The sequence below is a fragment of the Phalacrocorax carbo genome, chromosome 9, assembly GCF_963921805.1.
Source record: "Phalacrocorax carbo chromosome 9, bPhaCar2.1, whole genome shotgun sequence".
In the NCBI taxonomy this organism is placed as follows: Eukaryota; Metazoa; Chordata; class Aves; order Suliformes; family Phalacrocoracidae; genus Phalacrocorax; species Phalacrocorax carbo.
In genome coordinates this window covers 31053765-31067222 of record NC_087521.1, presented here as the reverse complement: position 1 = coordinate 31067222, position 13458 = coordinate 31053765, and the positions used below count along the sequence as shown (strand labels likewise).

General features: G+C 42.4%; 1 protein-coding gene across 2 annotated transcripts in view; it reads right to left on the bottom strand.

The window, feature by feature from the left end:
* The window catches only part of KCNH5 (potassium voltage-gated channel subfamily H member 5), a 172499-nt gene that overhangs the window by 131522 nt on the left and 27519 nt on the right, over positions 1 to 13458 (bottom strand). For both annotated transcript variants that reach the window (XM_064460968.1, XM_064460966.1), the window contains one exon: positions 262 to 377. In XM_064460968.1, the coding sequence (XP_064317038.1) occupies positions 262 to 377 (116 nt within the window). The remainder of the gene's footprint in view (positions 1 to 261; positions 378 to 13458) is intronic.

Sequence of the window (13458 nt, the reverse complement as noted above, 5' to 3'; positions counted from 1 at the left end):
AATAGGGCCATTTCAGTAAAAGCAACCTACAGAGACTGTTTTCATGACCAAAAGAGCATGATCTGTCCCAGAAACAGGGGCTTGGCACATAGTGCTGCTTTAGGATGAGCAGAGGAGAGGTTGAAAAAAAAAAAAAAAATCAGGGCTGGGAAGTATTGTCCTCTAAAAGTATTACTTATAAATAGGAACAGGTTTGGGTTTTTATCCCCCCCATCTCTTCCTGCCTTACGAAGGGAGCAGGCTGGTGTCTGCGCCACTTACTTCGGCTAACCGGGAGTGTTTGTGCACCACCTCGGCCTTGTTCATCGGCGTGAGCTGCTGCAGCACGCTCCGGCTGTTTGTCAGGGCCCGCGTCAACCGAGCAAACTTTGTCCAACCTGCGGGAAAGAAGGCAATCCTGTCAGAAGCACTCAAACTTCATTCACCGCTAGTAAATCTCCTTTGTGTTCGCTGATATTAAGTCTCAGACTTCAACAGTTTCTCTAAATTGCTGTGCAGAACAGCTTCAGGTTACGGGTTTAAACACCTTGCGACAGAGGAAAAATACTGCTGCTTCAAGGCAACCACGAGTAAATCTGAGTAAAATCAAAATGCTCTGGCTTGTTCTTTCTTCTGCCTTTTGGAGACATTGTGTTAGAGGGATTACATAGTGCTTTCAGCCTTCTGGGGAGTTACTCTGCTGCTGAAATCTAATTCTAAGCCACTGAATTTAATGCGACGGCTTCCCAAGACTGCAAATCCTGCTGAAGTAAAATCTTACCCAGATACAGAAAGGCTCCTGCTGATTCAAAGCCACTGGAGCAGCCCCAAAAGTCTGATCTTTAAGTCTTTACTGTTTCTTGGCCCAACTAGACTTCAGGGACAGAACTATAACTTTTTTTAAAAAAAAAAAAAACAAACAAAAAATTCAGCAAAATTCAGGGCTGCACCAATAACAATGCTTCAGACTCAAAAAAAAATCATTATGACTTTAAAGACAGATTAAGCACTAGCTTTTAAATGGCATTAAGAAATATATTTAGCTGTTACACTAATGATAAACAGCTGCCTTAACGGTAGCTTGAGACCCACACACTGGGCCGCTCCTGGAGAATTTTCTCTGCACCGTTCAGAAATGAGCAATCAGAGTTTGTTACCGACAGCAGCACTAACCCAGGAACATGTCATCAAGTCATTCCTTCTGGAAAAACAGGCAAATGTGACAGCTGGCGCGGATGCGTCAGTGGATGAGGTAGATTGGCGGTAGCAAAGAAAATGCCAGGGGTTTAAGCAGTGTAGCACCTTGAAAATTCAGATGTCTGCAGGAAGGAAACACCTCCCCAAGAACATTGGAGGAGATGCTCAACATTCACTTTAGCCAGATATAACCTGATATTTCACTACACAGGTGTGTATAAAATATCAAACAAATGGACAGGGAATGGGTGCAGAAGGTTTTACTTTTATTTAGCTTGAATGCTGAGTAGGTGAAAACTGGGGGAAATGTCACATCTGAGAAAGGAAACACAACATTTCTATGTTAGCCAGGTTTATTTTTAAGTGCCTGTTGTCTGACAGGAGTCAGGGACTTGGAAATTTAAGGGAAGCCCTGGGGTAGATAATATGAAGAGCAGAGAACAGACAAGATAATAAAACTTCAGGAAAAAAGTAATTTACAGTTTGGCTTTGCAACTTACCACGTACATATGATAGTCATGCAAATGGAAATCCGTTGTTCATCATTTAGCCATCAGGACAGATCTAAATATCATGATATCACAAACCATTTGTCTAGCTATTTATATATGACCTCAAAAATGCACATAAAAATGCACTGTGAAAAGGTAAAAAAAATAGAAGTATTTTATTAACTTTTCAAATCTAAATGTGAACTTCAGATATGCCTCATGGTTCTCGAGCTTACAGGGATATTCAATTAGGAACATGCACTTTCTGTATTAAATAAGGTCAAAAGAGACTATAGTGATCCGAGTATGAACTATTGATTTCTAGAAAAAATTCTTGTCGTTTTCTTTATCCTGTCTATAAAACTGTGGCAGGGAGACAGCTTTAAAACAAAAGTCAGAGCTGTCCTTTATCTTTCTTAGCCAGTGATTTCAGAGAGCAAGTGAGCATGGTAACAGTGTCATGACAGCTCTGCCTTGACATTTCTCATAACTGCTGGAGGCCACGGTGCGCCCAGCTTTTGGCGTGCTGCAACCACACAGCAAGAACCAGAGACAAAGAGCAGTTCTTCTCTGGGAAGGTCATCACCCACCTCCAGGCCCTGGGAAGGCACCCCCCCACACACATGCACACACACAGTGTCCCCCTACCCTGGAAAGACACTTCCCCTGTGGTCTACGGGGACAGATTTGGGGCCGGTCCCCAAGCTTTAGTTTGTCGCCCTGCCCAACAGAGCTGATGATACAAAAGTGACAGAAAGGAGCTCAGCAAAGCCAAAACCACCACAGCCAAACTGATGGATTCAGTCCCAAGGCCCTCATTTTTCACATCTAGCTTTGTCAGCTACTCCAACTCTGACAGAAACCTCATGAAAATCAACAAGAAGTGCAAAGTCCTGTACCTAAGGAGGTACAATCCCATGCATCAGTATATGCTGGGGCCACCCCACTGGAAAGCAGCTTGGCAGAAAAGGACCCGGGGGTCCTGGTGATCCAGGTTGAACATGAGCCGGCAATGTGCCCATGCGGCAAATGGTATCCTTGGCTGCATTAGACAAAGTTTTGCCAGCAGGTCAAGGGAGGTGATCCTTCTCCTCTACTCAGCACTGGCGACACCAGTACCTGAAATGCTGTGTCCAGTTCTGGGCTCCCCAGTACGAGAGACATGGACATACTGAAGAGAGTCCAACAAAGTGCCACAAAGATGATTAAGGGACTGGAACATCTCTTTTCTGAGGAAAGGCTGAGAGAGCTGGGACTGTTCAGCCTGGAGAGGAGAAGGCTCAGGGGGCAGATCTTATTAATATATATAAATACCTGAAGGGAGAGTGCAAAGAGAATGGGGCAGGCATTTTTCAGTGGTGCCCAGTGACAGGACCAGAGACAATGGGCATAAAATGAAACACAGGAGGTTCTGTCTGAACATCAGGAAACACTGTTTTACTGTGAGGGTGACTGAGCACTAGCACAGGGTGCCCAGAGACATTGTGGAGTCTCCATCCTTGGAGATATTCAAAAGCTGTATGGCCACGGCCCTGGGCAACTGGTTATAGGGGACCCTGCTTGAGCAGGAGGGCTGGACAAGATGACCTCCAGAGGTCCCTTCCAACCTCAACCATTCAGTGATTCCATGACCTTTCTCATGGCTGATGGTTAACAATTCAATGTTTACTTTATTTTCTGAGGCTTAGGGAATTGATCTGTACAGTGATTAGATGAAGATTTGGAGAAAAGTCAGAGCTGGCAATGACAGGAGATGGCTTCAGGTACTCTCTGGCAATCCTTTCCTGTGGTGCTTCACAGGCTGAGAGACCCCACTCACAAAAAAAATACGGGGTTTAAAGATGCCTCTCCTCTTAGAAAAGCAAAACTGGCAAGAAACCCCTTGTCATTGTCTTAGGTAAGAAAAACACCTGTTCTGCATTAAACACAAATACAGAAAGCCTGGGGAAGTTGGGAAAGATGTACCACAAGAGCTGGAGGAGTAAGACACATACCAAACAATAGCAATCCTTCAGCTGTAAAAAATAAAAAGAAAGGAAGAACTATGACTTTTTCCAAATACTCCTTTTCCACCTTATGAGATCATCACTATCATGTGAAAGAAAGAAGCCACACATTTTAGCATTCAGGGTTACCACTCTGCTCATCTGGTCTGACCTCTTCTTTTCATGGGGCAAACCATTTCATCGTGTCCTTTCTCCACCAAGACCAAAGCTTTGCTTTGTGCTACAGCAGACCTTTTGCAAAAACCCTTCCAGCCTCATTTAGAGACTTCACATTTTCACATTTCTTTCAGCTCTGTGAAGCCCGTGATTCTGGACCTTGGAAGTACAGAACACACTAACATGACTTTTTTCTAATTCAGCACAAAGTCCAGCATTATTCTACCTGCTCCAACCTATCCATCTGCAACAGTGTGAAAAAGTACCAAGTTCTTTTGTTTCCTATTTACAACCCAAGAGAATTAAAAACATAGCAACAGCAAGATGCCGGGGTATGAGTGGGAAGGTGAAAATGTATACAGGCTGCCTCGTGTCTGAAATAATCTGTACAGGGTACATTTCTCTGTTTCTTGACCTTGTTGTAGACCAGATAAGTTCAGAATTATATTTAAAACCAATGTGTATGTTTAAATAGACCAGGCAAAATTTGCACGGCTTCCTACTGCTGTCAATGTTTCTTCAAACAATTCTCTCCTTCCTTTTCCTCTATAGATAGAGACTTGAAAAGAATGATAGTTTTATCCCACGTATTAGTGACCGCCCGTCCTCACAGATATTTTCAGTCTGGAAGGAGTAAAGGAGTGGCACAAATAGAAGGTGTAAGGTTGGGGGAGGAACTGCTCGTGCGAAAAAGCAACTCTTCTGATGCTCTCTTCAGCTCCGCTGGATTGTGCCTTTCTTCCACAGCACCACTTGAAAAATAATACTCTGAACTTGTACCATTGCACTCAGATTCTTAGGAACAAAGACAACACCATTAGATAACACACCAGATCAGGCCAGCAGCTGCTTCTCCTTAGAAGAAGTTAAACTGGGTATTTCAGAGGAAGATGGTAACTACCCCAAATGGAAAAATCTGGAACAACATATACATAAAATGAATGTTCCCCATGGTTGTCTGATTCATGGACAAAACCAGAAGAATTTGTACCCTTGCTTTAAAAAAAAACCCTCTTGATCTATATCATTCTCATGATCCAAAACAAGGGTCCGTTCTTAAACAGGAGCCTAGCAAAATATTTCCCTGTTCCTATCCATTACTCAAATTAAAATTTTTGTATTCTCAAGAAATTGAAGATGCACGTTTAACAACGCCATACGTTACAAAAGCAGGACATGAAGAAGGCAAGCATGCTGATAGACATGAACTAAACTAGTCTCTGCCTTTGCCCAGCTGTAATCCTGTCCTTTCAAGCATGCATCTTCCTTGTTCCTCCATGTGTTTTAGTTACTATTAAATACTTTACACCTGCAAAATATTCTCCACGTTTCTTGCTCTAATTAGGACTACCAATCTGACAGGCCTCTCACTGCGGGGCTAACTGAGCCACGGATGACTTGGTGGCGTACCTCACACAATGGCTGAGCCAGAAAGTACTGAATTAATTTTAAAGAATAAATTAGTATTTCTTTCAAACCTTAGCTGCTACAACGTGAGTTGAAGTTGTTAACATTGTGCGAGGACACTTGAGGGAGTGCAGGAGCATGGATGGGAGGTAGGCAACAGTCAAGCGAAGCAGACAGACGGCCCAAACACCTCCTCAGAGAGGGAAAATCTTTCCACATGGGTCTAAGATGCTCACTCAGCCACTTCCTAGATGTATACACCACTACAGAAATTATGTGGTGTCTAAGGGGGAAACAGTATTTCCAGATTAGAACTTGATCTTATCATCCCACCACCATCAGAAAGTCCAAACTATCTCACCCAAAACCCCTTACTCACTATAGCATGTGCCTTTCCACCAGCTGCTACGCCAACAAGAGTAGTATTAAGCCCACACATCTTTCTTCCTGAGATCCTGAATTGATCATTGTGTTTTACATTGGGCAGCTGGAATGGGAACAACTCTGCAGCAGCTACTCCCCATGCAGCTTTACTCCTCCACCACACTCACTGCCTACTCTATGTTCATAGACCTTCTACAAACTGCACTCTTGCATTGCCACAGGGACCTCTCTCCCTGCCCTTCTGATCACCAGTCTCCTTCCCATTAATGTACCCTGCAGATTGATCCAGTACACAAACACTCTCATCCAACCCGAACACCTGCTCCTCTTCTCTGCCGCCTTCTCCAAGTAAGTAGAAATGCCATCCCAGTTGAAGATGCTGTTTCAGTGTATGGAGGAGCACAAAATGGACTGTGGTAAAAGCTGCCCAAAGAAATTGCAGCAAGGGAGGCTTCCCCAAGCAGAAGTGATGCTGGAAGTGATGGGACAGAATCACTGTTTACTAATGGCTATCTGGAGACAAAACCTTTAAATCCCTCTGGTTCCTCTCAAGGTCACAAAGCAGACAGAGAATTCATCAGACTCCACCCAAAACTGTGAGCCTCCTGATGGTGCTTGCGCATGCCCTGAGGAGCAACTCCTGGCACCCGTCACACACAGACACTCCTGCCAAGGGGCTGTGTCAGACCCGGGCAGCTCCCTCCGCTGGGAAGAAGACCCTGTGCAGGCACAGGCTAACCAGCAACGACTTGGGCTCTTTTCCTCCACTAGTGTTTAAGCCACCTTCCCTGTACAAACCTCAGCAGTCAATAGGCCTACCCATTGCCTTCAAAAATAACAGCAAATATTTTCAAATATAAGTATTTGCAAGTGAGAAAACCCTTCAAATTCTCCTCATAATTTAATTAGGAGTAGAAAATCTGCAATCTCTCTTACTGGTTTTGTGTACAGGTCTAAATACGGATTAAGCCACCTAACTAGCAGCCACACTGAAAAAAAATATTAAAATCTCTAGTTCGTAAACCATATTATGTTATTTTAAAGCTAAATTCATACATCAGAGGTTATGAAGAGTTTAAAAATCTCAAGGTGAGATGTTAACATTCTTTATAGTGCACTTGCTCCGAAAAATTTAGACATGACTAGTTCCCCTAATAAAACATTAGAGTAGCTCTACTAGGTTGCAATTAACCTTTTTGTCAAGGTTTGTCTGGTCTTAAAACGATCAGAAATTATGAAGCTTTTAAATCAGTGTAACAGGGAACTACCCAATACCTTAGACTGCAGTGAAAATACTTGGGTTAAGAATTATATTGTATGTAAAAACCACAAAGGGTAATTACAGCAGTGCTCATGTTGATTCCTGCCTGCAGGAGTGTAACACCTCCAGACCATGCAAAGGTTGTTCTCTCACTGCAGAGCACGAAACAGTTAACACACAGAATGCTTAAATAATATATAGTCTATGACCTACCCACAAAAGCAAAGAGATAGCACCGCTCAGAAATAGGCAATTTGGAGTTCAATTGATAACATGGATCATCCGTTTGCATGAATAGTTAGCATTTACAAATCTCAACTATGTCTAGATGTTCAGACAGTAAAATCATTGCAATGGCTGGCTCTTTGCTCCTTATTGCAGGTAAAGTATGGGTGAAAGAGCTCATTGCCTTTTCGAAAAACTTAATCATCCTGGTTTTGCCTTGTTAGAGAGAGAGGGATAAATGGGTTTCCTGAATAAATAGAATAATAGTCAAACAAAGCTCAATCACTCCCATGATGCAGTAAAACTATTTACGGACTGAAGAACCACAGAGTCTATTCAAATGCAATTCAAAATATTAGGATAAATTTCCCAAGTTGAAATTCTGCGCATTGCACTGATGATGTACTGCACTCTTGGGCAATTTTTACATCCAAACTCTGTTCTTACTCAATGTCATATTCCCAGTTACCATCCACCCACTGCAACTACTGGGGAGATCAAAATGGGTGAAGAATCACCAGGTAATCTTGGACGTATCACTTTACCTCTCTCAGCTTCAGTTTCTCCTTAAAATGACAATAACGCTAATGACCACTTTGCAAGCTATTTTGAGATCTATGGATGAAAATTGCGAAGATTTATACACCTCTGACTACATTTGGTATACAATGTATTTTTAAATTTAATTCTGACATAGCTGAAAATTACTGTGCACAACTTCTTAAATTTCATGTTTCTGCAACTAAAGGTAAACTTTATACATACACATGAAAGGCCACCAAGAATTTATTTCCCTTAAGTATATAAAAGCAAGTACAAATTTTGGGAAAAAATAAAAAGAGACCAAGTACTGTAAATGTCAGTCAAGTGGCTTTTAGGAGCTTGTCAGATAGCAAAATGGTTCCATTCAATGATCAAGGAAAAGGACTACAGCAGCCAAAGGCTCAAGGTCAAACGTAAGACAGCTCCTAGAAATGAAAAAGCAGTATATAATAACGCACACAGGGATGGGAAGAAAGAGAGAACAAGTATGTGAATGACAAATTATGGCTTATCAGAATGGACGTGGAAAGCTAAAGCCATATGGGAAACATCTTTCTCTGGCTAGATTTATTACAGTAACAAGGAAGTTTTTAAGGAACTCCCAGAGTACAACCAAAGGGCTTTCTGCACCCATATGCAGAAAGGGCAAACAGGCTGACCCCCAGTAATTAAAGGTTGCTTAGCTTGATCTCTGTGCTAGGCAAAATGAGCGAAAACCTGATCTGAGTTTCAAGATGTTCAATAAAAAAAGAAAAGGAAAGGCGTATAATGAACGGCTGCCAGTACAGAATGATGTAAAATGCCCCACACTGTTAAAGTCATCATTTGATAAGAGTATAAATTCGGTTCAGGAAAACAGCCAAATGCCTTGACAGAACAAGCTGCAAGCCAAATGCAATGGCCAGCCGGAGCTGCAGCGTATGTATCGTACACCAGAGAGGCACGAGCCAGGGCAGCTCCCCGTACCAGTGCTCCCTTTCTGGGGTTGGACTGGGCAGCAACGTGGGCCATTGACTTGATGGCAACCTCAGCAGCTGCCCGTGGTTTGCTCCTACCTGCAGCCAAGGACAAAACAGCTCCCAAATCAGCACAGCCACAGTGCTTATCACATAACATCATCTCATCCTCGTGCTGCATTTGAATCACCTGAGAGTAGCACGCTGGCCAAATCCTCTCGTATAGTAATCTCTACTGAATTGACACTGTGTGACACTCTCAACAAAATACTAAAACTACGCAGCTGAGTAAATTACATGTTAAATGGATGAAGAACTTGCTACCTGGCAGATATCAAACAAGGAGTAGTGGAAAACAGTAAAAAATTTATTCCTGAGAGCCTTGCGGACCCCAGTGGACAGGTCCTCTTCTATTCAGTGCTTTCCTCTATGGTTTGAAAGTCTTATAAAATGACTGATAAAATGCCCAGATGACAGGAAGCTTAGAGGAATGTTAAACAGTAGTGAGGGCAGTCACACAGGATGATGTGCTTGATAACTGGCCGTGTGCCATGAAAATGTGTTTTAAATGGAAATCAGATACCTAGGCAAAAGCAACACCAATTATATCTCCAGCATGGGAGGAGGAAACGTCCCTAGTAGAGAACAGTTCTGAAACGGATCCAGAGTTCTTAGTAGATGAGCAATTCAGCATGTGGTTTGCTTTGGCAAAAAGTCACCTACTCCTTGTATATACAACAGTAAGAGCTAGGCTTGGAGAGGCTGAGCAATGGGTAATATCGAGGAGTAAGCTGTGAACACACCTGGCTACAGTAAAAGCTGCAGAAACTTATTTGAGACCTGAGAGGCTGAAATCCGTGTCACAGCAGCTTCATCCCTACTGCTGCCAATACCTGGATTAAAGTGCAGCTAAAATGTCTGTATCAGCTACCACCAGACCTCCAAATTTAGGCTAGACAGAGCTTTAAAGAGCTCAACTCATTTACTGAATCAAAAGAAGGTGGAGGGATGACTTGATGACTTAAGTCTAAGTGACTTAATGGGACTTTTTTAGTACAGTGGAAAAAAATGTGTAACAAGATGCCACTGCAAGAAGCTGAAGCCAGGTTAATTTAAATACGATGATTTTTTTAAAGCAATTATTGTAATGAAAAGCAAGAAAAATGTGAAGGAATGTGGTGGATTCTCAGCTTCTTCAGACTTCTGAATCAATATTGGATGTTTGTCTGGAGGGGATGGTGTAGTTAAACATAAGTTCATGGGTTTAGCAGAGGAGTAACTCTGTGAAATGTAATGGGCTGGGATATACAGATTAGACTCTTAAACTCTCTAACTCTACTAAATTTATACTTATTATTTAATATATGGCCTATAAGTGTTCAGTTTTCTACATAGAAAGTATATCATTCTACAAACAGTTACCGCTTTTAAGATCTGCTTCCAGTTTAATTCAATCTCTCACAGGGTTAGATTTGATTTCAATGGCATTTCTTTTGCATTGCACATTAAACTTCTAGAACTTTACAGACAGTTAATGTGCATTCTGGGTTGCTGATGGAGCACACAAAGCCTCAAAAGGCAATACCAGATTCAGAAAAGTGCTTAATTTCTGCAAAGGAAACTAAACAGCCCTGAAAATGGAAATTATCTGCTCTTCATCACGGTGGGTCTCTGACAGCAGCAAAGCAAGAAAGGAGGGGGCAGACATAATGCCTGGGAGTGTCACGCCTAGGAGTAAGGAAACAACTACCTCTTTGTGACTGTTCAGCCTCTGCAGTGTCTGCTAAATGTGCCACCAGCATGTCACTGAAGACAATAACACGGATGCTTGTACTGCAGGAACAGGAGCAAAGCAACCTTGGAAGGTCTTCCTGGTTACTAGCAAGCTGAGCCCATCCAAAATGGACAGTTTAAAATACCAAAAGAATGTATTTTAGCATCATTCCTCTGAGTTGTCTACTCCTGACACTGGAAGCCGACCTGGTGTCCCAGCAAATGACCACTTCTCTTGTCATCTCCTACAAAGTCCTTTCTCAAGGCCCAGTTGTCCCTGGATGCTGCACTCCAGACACAGGGGAGAAGGGACAGATGGAGGTGATCTCCTTGGTGCCTTAAGGCACTGTGGGGTGAGATTCTGCAGACCAGAGCAACAGGAAAGAGCACCAGAACGAGTGGGTCTCTGTAGCACCAAGACCCTTGTCATTACTGCCATGGAAAAGTGCAATAAAAAAATGGTAAGGATATCCAAATTGTGACCTATTAAATTACTGTTACGGATTACTGTCAGGGTGGTGTATTCAACAAGGTACACTGTGCTTCAGCTAAAGGTAGAAACTTCATTTTCATGCTCTAATCCCTCCACCCACTTCTTCTATTACCACCAGGATTGATACCCCCTCAAGGAAGAAAGTTCCCATGTGCAACTAGTTATATATGCTTAATAACTTGCACTTATTAAAGATAAAAAAGGATCAGAATTATAGTCTTAGCAAGGATTAGCAAGCATAAGTGCATATTTCTGCAGCTACTACACTTTTTATAGCCCTGTCACACTCCAAGATAGAGTTGTATCATTATATAGAGTTATATAACCATGAAGAGTTATATCACTGGAAGCATTACAGCATTGTCCCAGACAGCCTTGATTATCAAAGTCTGGCTATATCAAGTGGAAAAAAAAACCCCAACAATAACAACAAAAAAACCACTTCAGGATACTACTGTGCCATCTCCTGATCCCATCTGTTAACGGCACACAGTCCTGAGTTGTAGGGGCCTCATTGACACAGCTTTGCATCCTAATTCAGCATCCTATCGCTATTCACCAGAACTTCCCAATCACTTCCAGCATGTGAGAAGCCTGATATTTCACTCAAAAGAGACTGAAGACAACCAGTAAGAATATTAGCTGAAAAAACTTCCAAGTTTACCTGGAGGCCACATTTTTTCTTCACTGATGATAACAAAGGACATAAAGCCATTGCACAACTAGGTGAAACTCCACTATTAGCCAAAAAATGCCAGTCTTTTTTTCTATCCTTAAACTTTCAGTTCAATATAGTCTACAGCACTCCTGGCTTCAAATGTTGTTAACATTTGAAGTGGCCCCATTTGCCCTTCTAATGGTTAGGGCCTAGAAAAATGGCTTCATTTTTTTCTGACAAATAAACAGAAGATTATTACCACTGTGTGTCTTTGGAGGGATTGAAAGTCTTCAGATGTTTTTAAAAGCCCATTGCGTAAAGACAGAATAAAAGCACAGCACGCTGATAAAAGCATCCAACTGTGACCCTACAATGGTACAAACATAAAAAAGAAGATTCTTTGGGTTTTGTTCTCCGGAAGAAAATACATAATACAATCTTTCATATGCTTGTAATGGCCTTCCACCTCTGCTGTGTAAGGCATTCATCCAAGACACCTGGAGATCTGGCCCTCCACCACCACAGGTAGGACCTATTGCTTGGTACTGAATCCAGATCAGACAAATATTCATATTACCAAAGAGGAACAGGAGAAGGAAAGAAAGAGAGACCAGACAAACATAGCACAGCAAAAATAATGCATTGTCCCAGTGACCACCAAGTGCAGCTACCATCTCCTGTGACGTCTCCTGTCCCGTCACCAATTCTCACGCCTCTTCTTCCACACTGCCACCATCCACAGCTCATCCAGCCACCGACTCAGGAGCTGGAGCACTACAAACCATAAACCAAGTCAATGGAGGGTGTTCTCCCCTATCCTCCAGATCTGCACAACTGCCAGTGGCACCTTCACCCAGGAGTGAACACATCAACCACAACACAAGGCTGTGTTTCCTTCAGTTATCATCTTCACTGCTCCTACTTGAGTTGCTGGGGTTTTTTAACACTTTTGCATGGTTAGACACTTTTACTACTTTTATTTCCTGAAAAGGAAAATTACTTTAAGGAATTTTTCATTTACAAGGATACAACAGTACTTTTTGGTCACTGTTACATTGCTATACGTCATGGGTCTCCCACACATCACCCAGTGATAATTTATACCAGCATGGGTAACAAGAAAACAAGTCAGCCAAATCTTTAGTGTCAAACTGCCTGTATCTTCTCAGAAAACAAAGTTTTTGATCTCTGCCCCTATATTTTATTAGAGGAAGGTAGCTTTTTAAATACCCCTTTTCTTCAGTTTTCCTTTCAGTCCAGTATCAGCAGCGTTCTGGACTGTAACCAATTCAGAGTCTCCTGGGTGACCCAGGAAAATTTTTCATTACTTTTACTCCCTCCTGCAAGCAAAGCCCCATTCTCCTCCCCCTTCTCCTCCTCCTCCTCCTTTCTGACAGCATTAACACACAGCAAATGGTGAGCACACAGGTAAGCAGAGAGATGCAGCATCTGCCGCAATGCCCCAGACCTCTCTAGTTCCTCTCTCTCACACAAGGCTAGTCCCCATGACATCAACTATATTTTTTGTACTGAGCCTGTAAACAAGCATGTTTTTGAGCCTATATTGAGAAAAAAGTCCCAACTCTCCCTTGCAATGAGCTTTGTAGTAAGACAACTATTTTCTTTTACTTGTACGTCTTTTTTTCACAAATACGACAAGCTCCTCAACACCTCTGAGCAGTTCTGCATCCTCAGCACGGGGGCACCACTCCGTCCCACGAAACTGCTGTTCCCTTGCAAGGTCTACACAGACCGATCGCATTGCAGTCACCACAAGCAGATCTGGCAAACCCAACCATTTTTTTCCAGGAGCCAGGACACACAGGCACGCTGCAGTGTAGATACACCCATTGTTATGATTTAGGTACCAAATCCTTGTACCCTGTAGGAGCCATGATATACTGAAGCTTCACAACAAAACAACATACC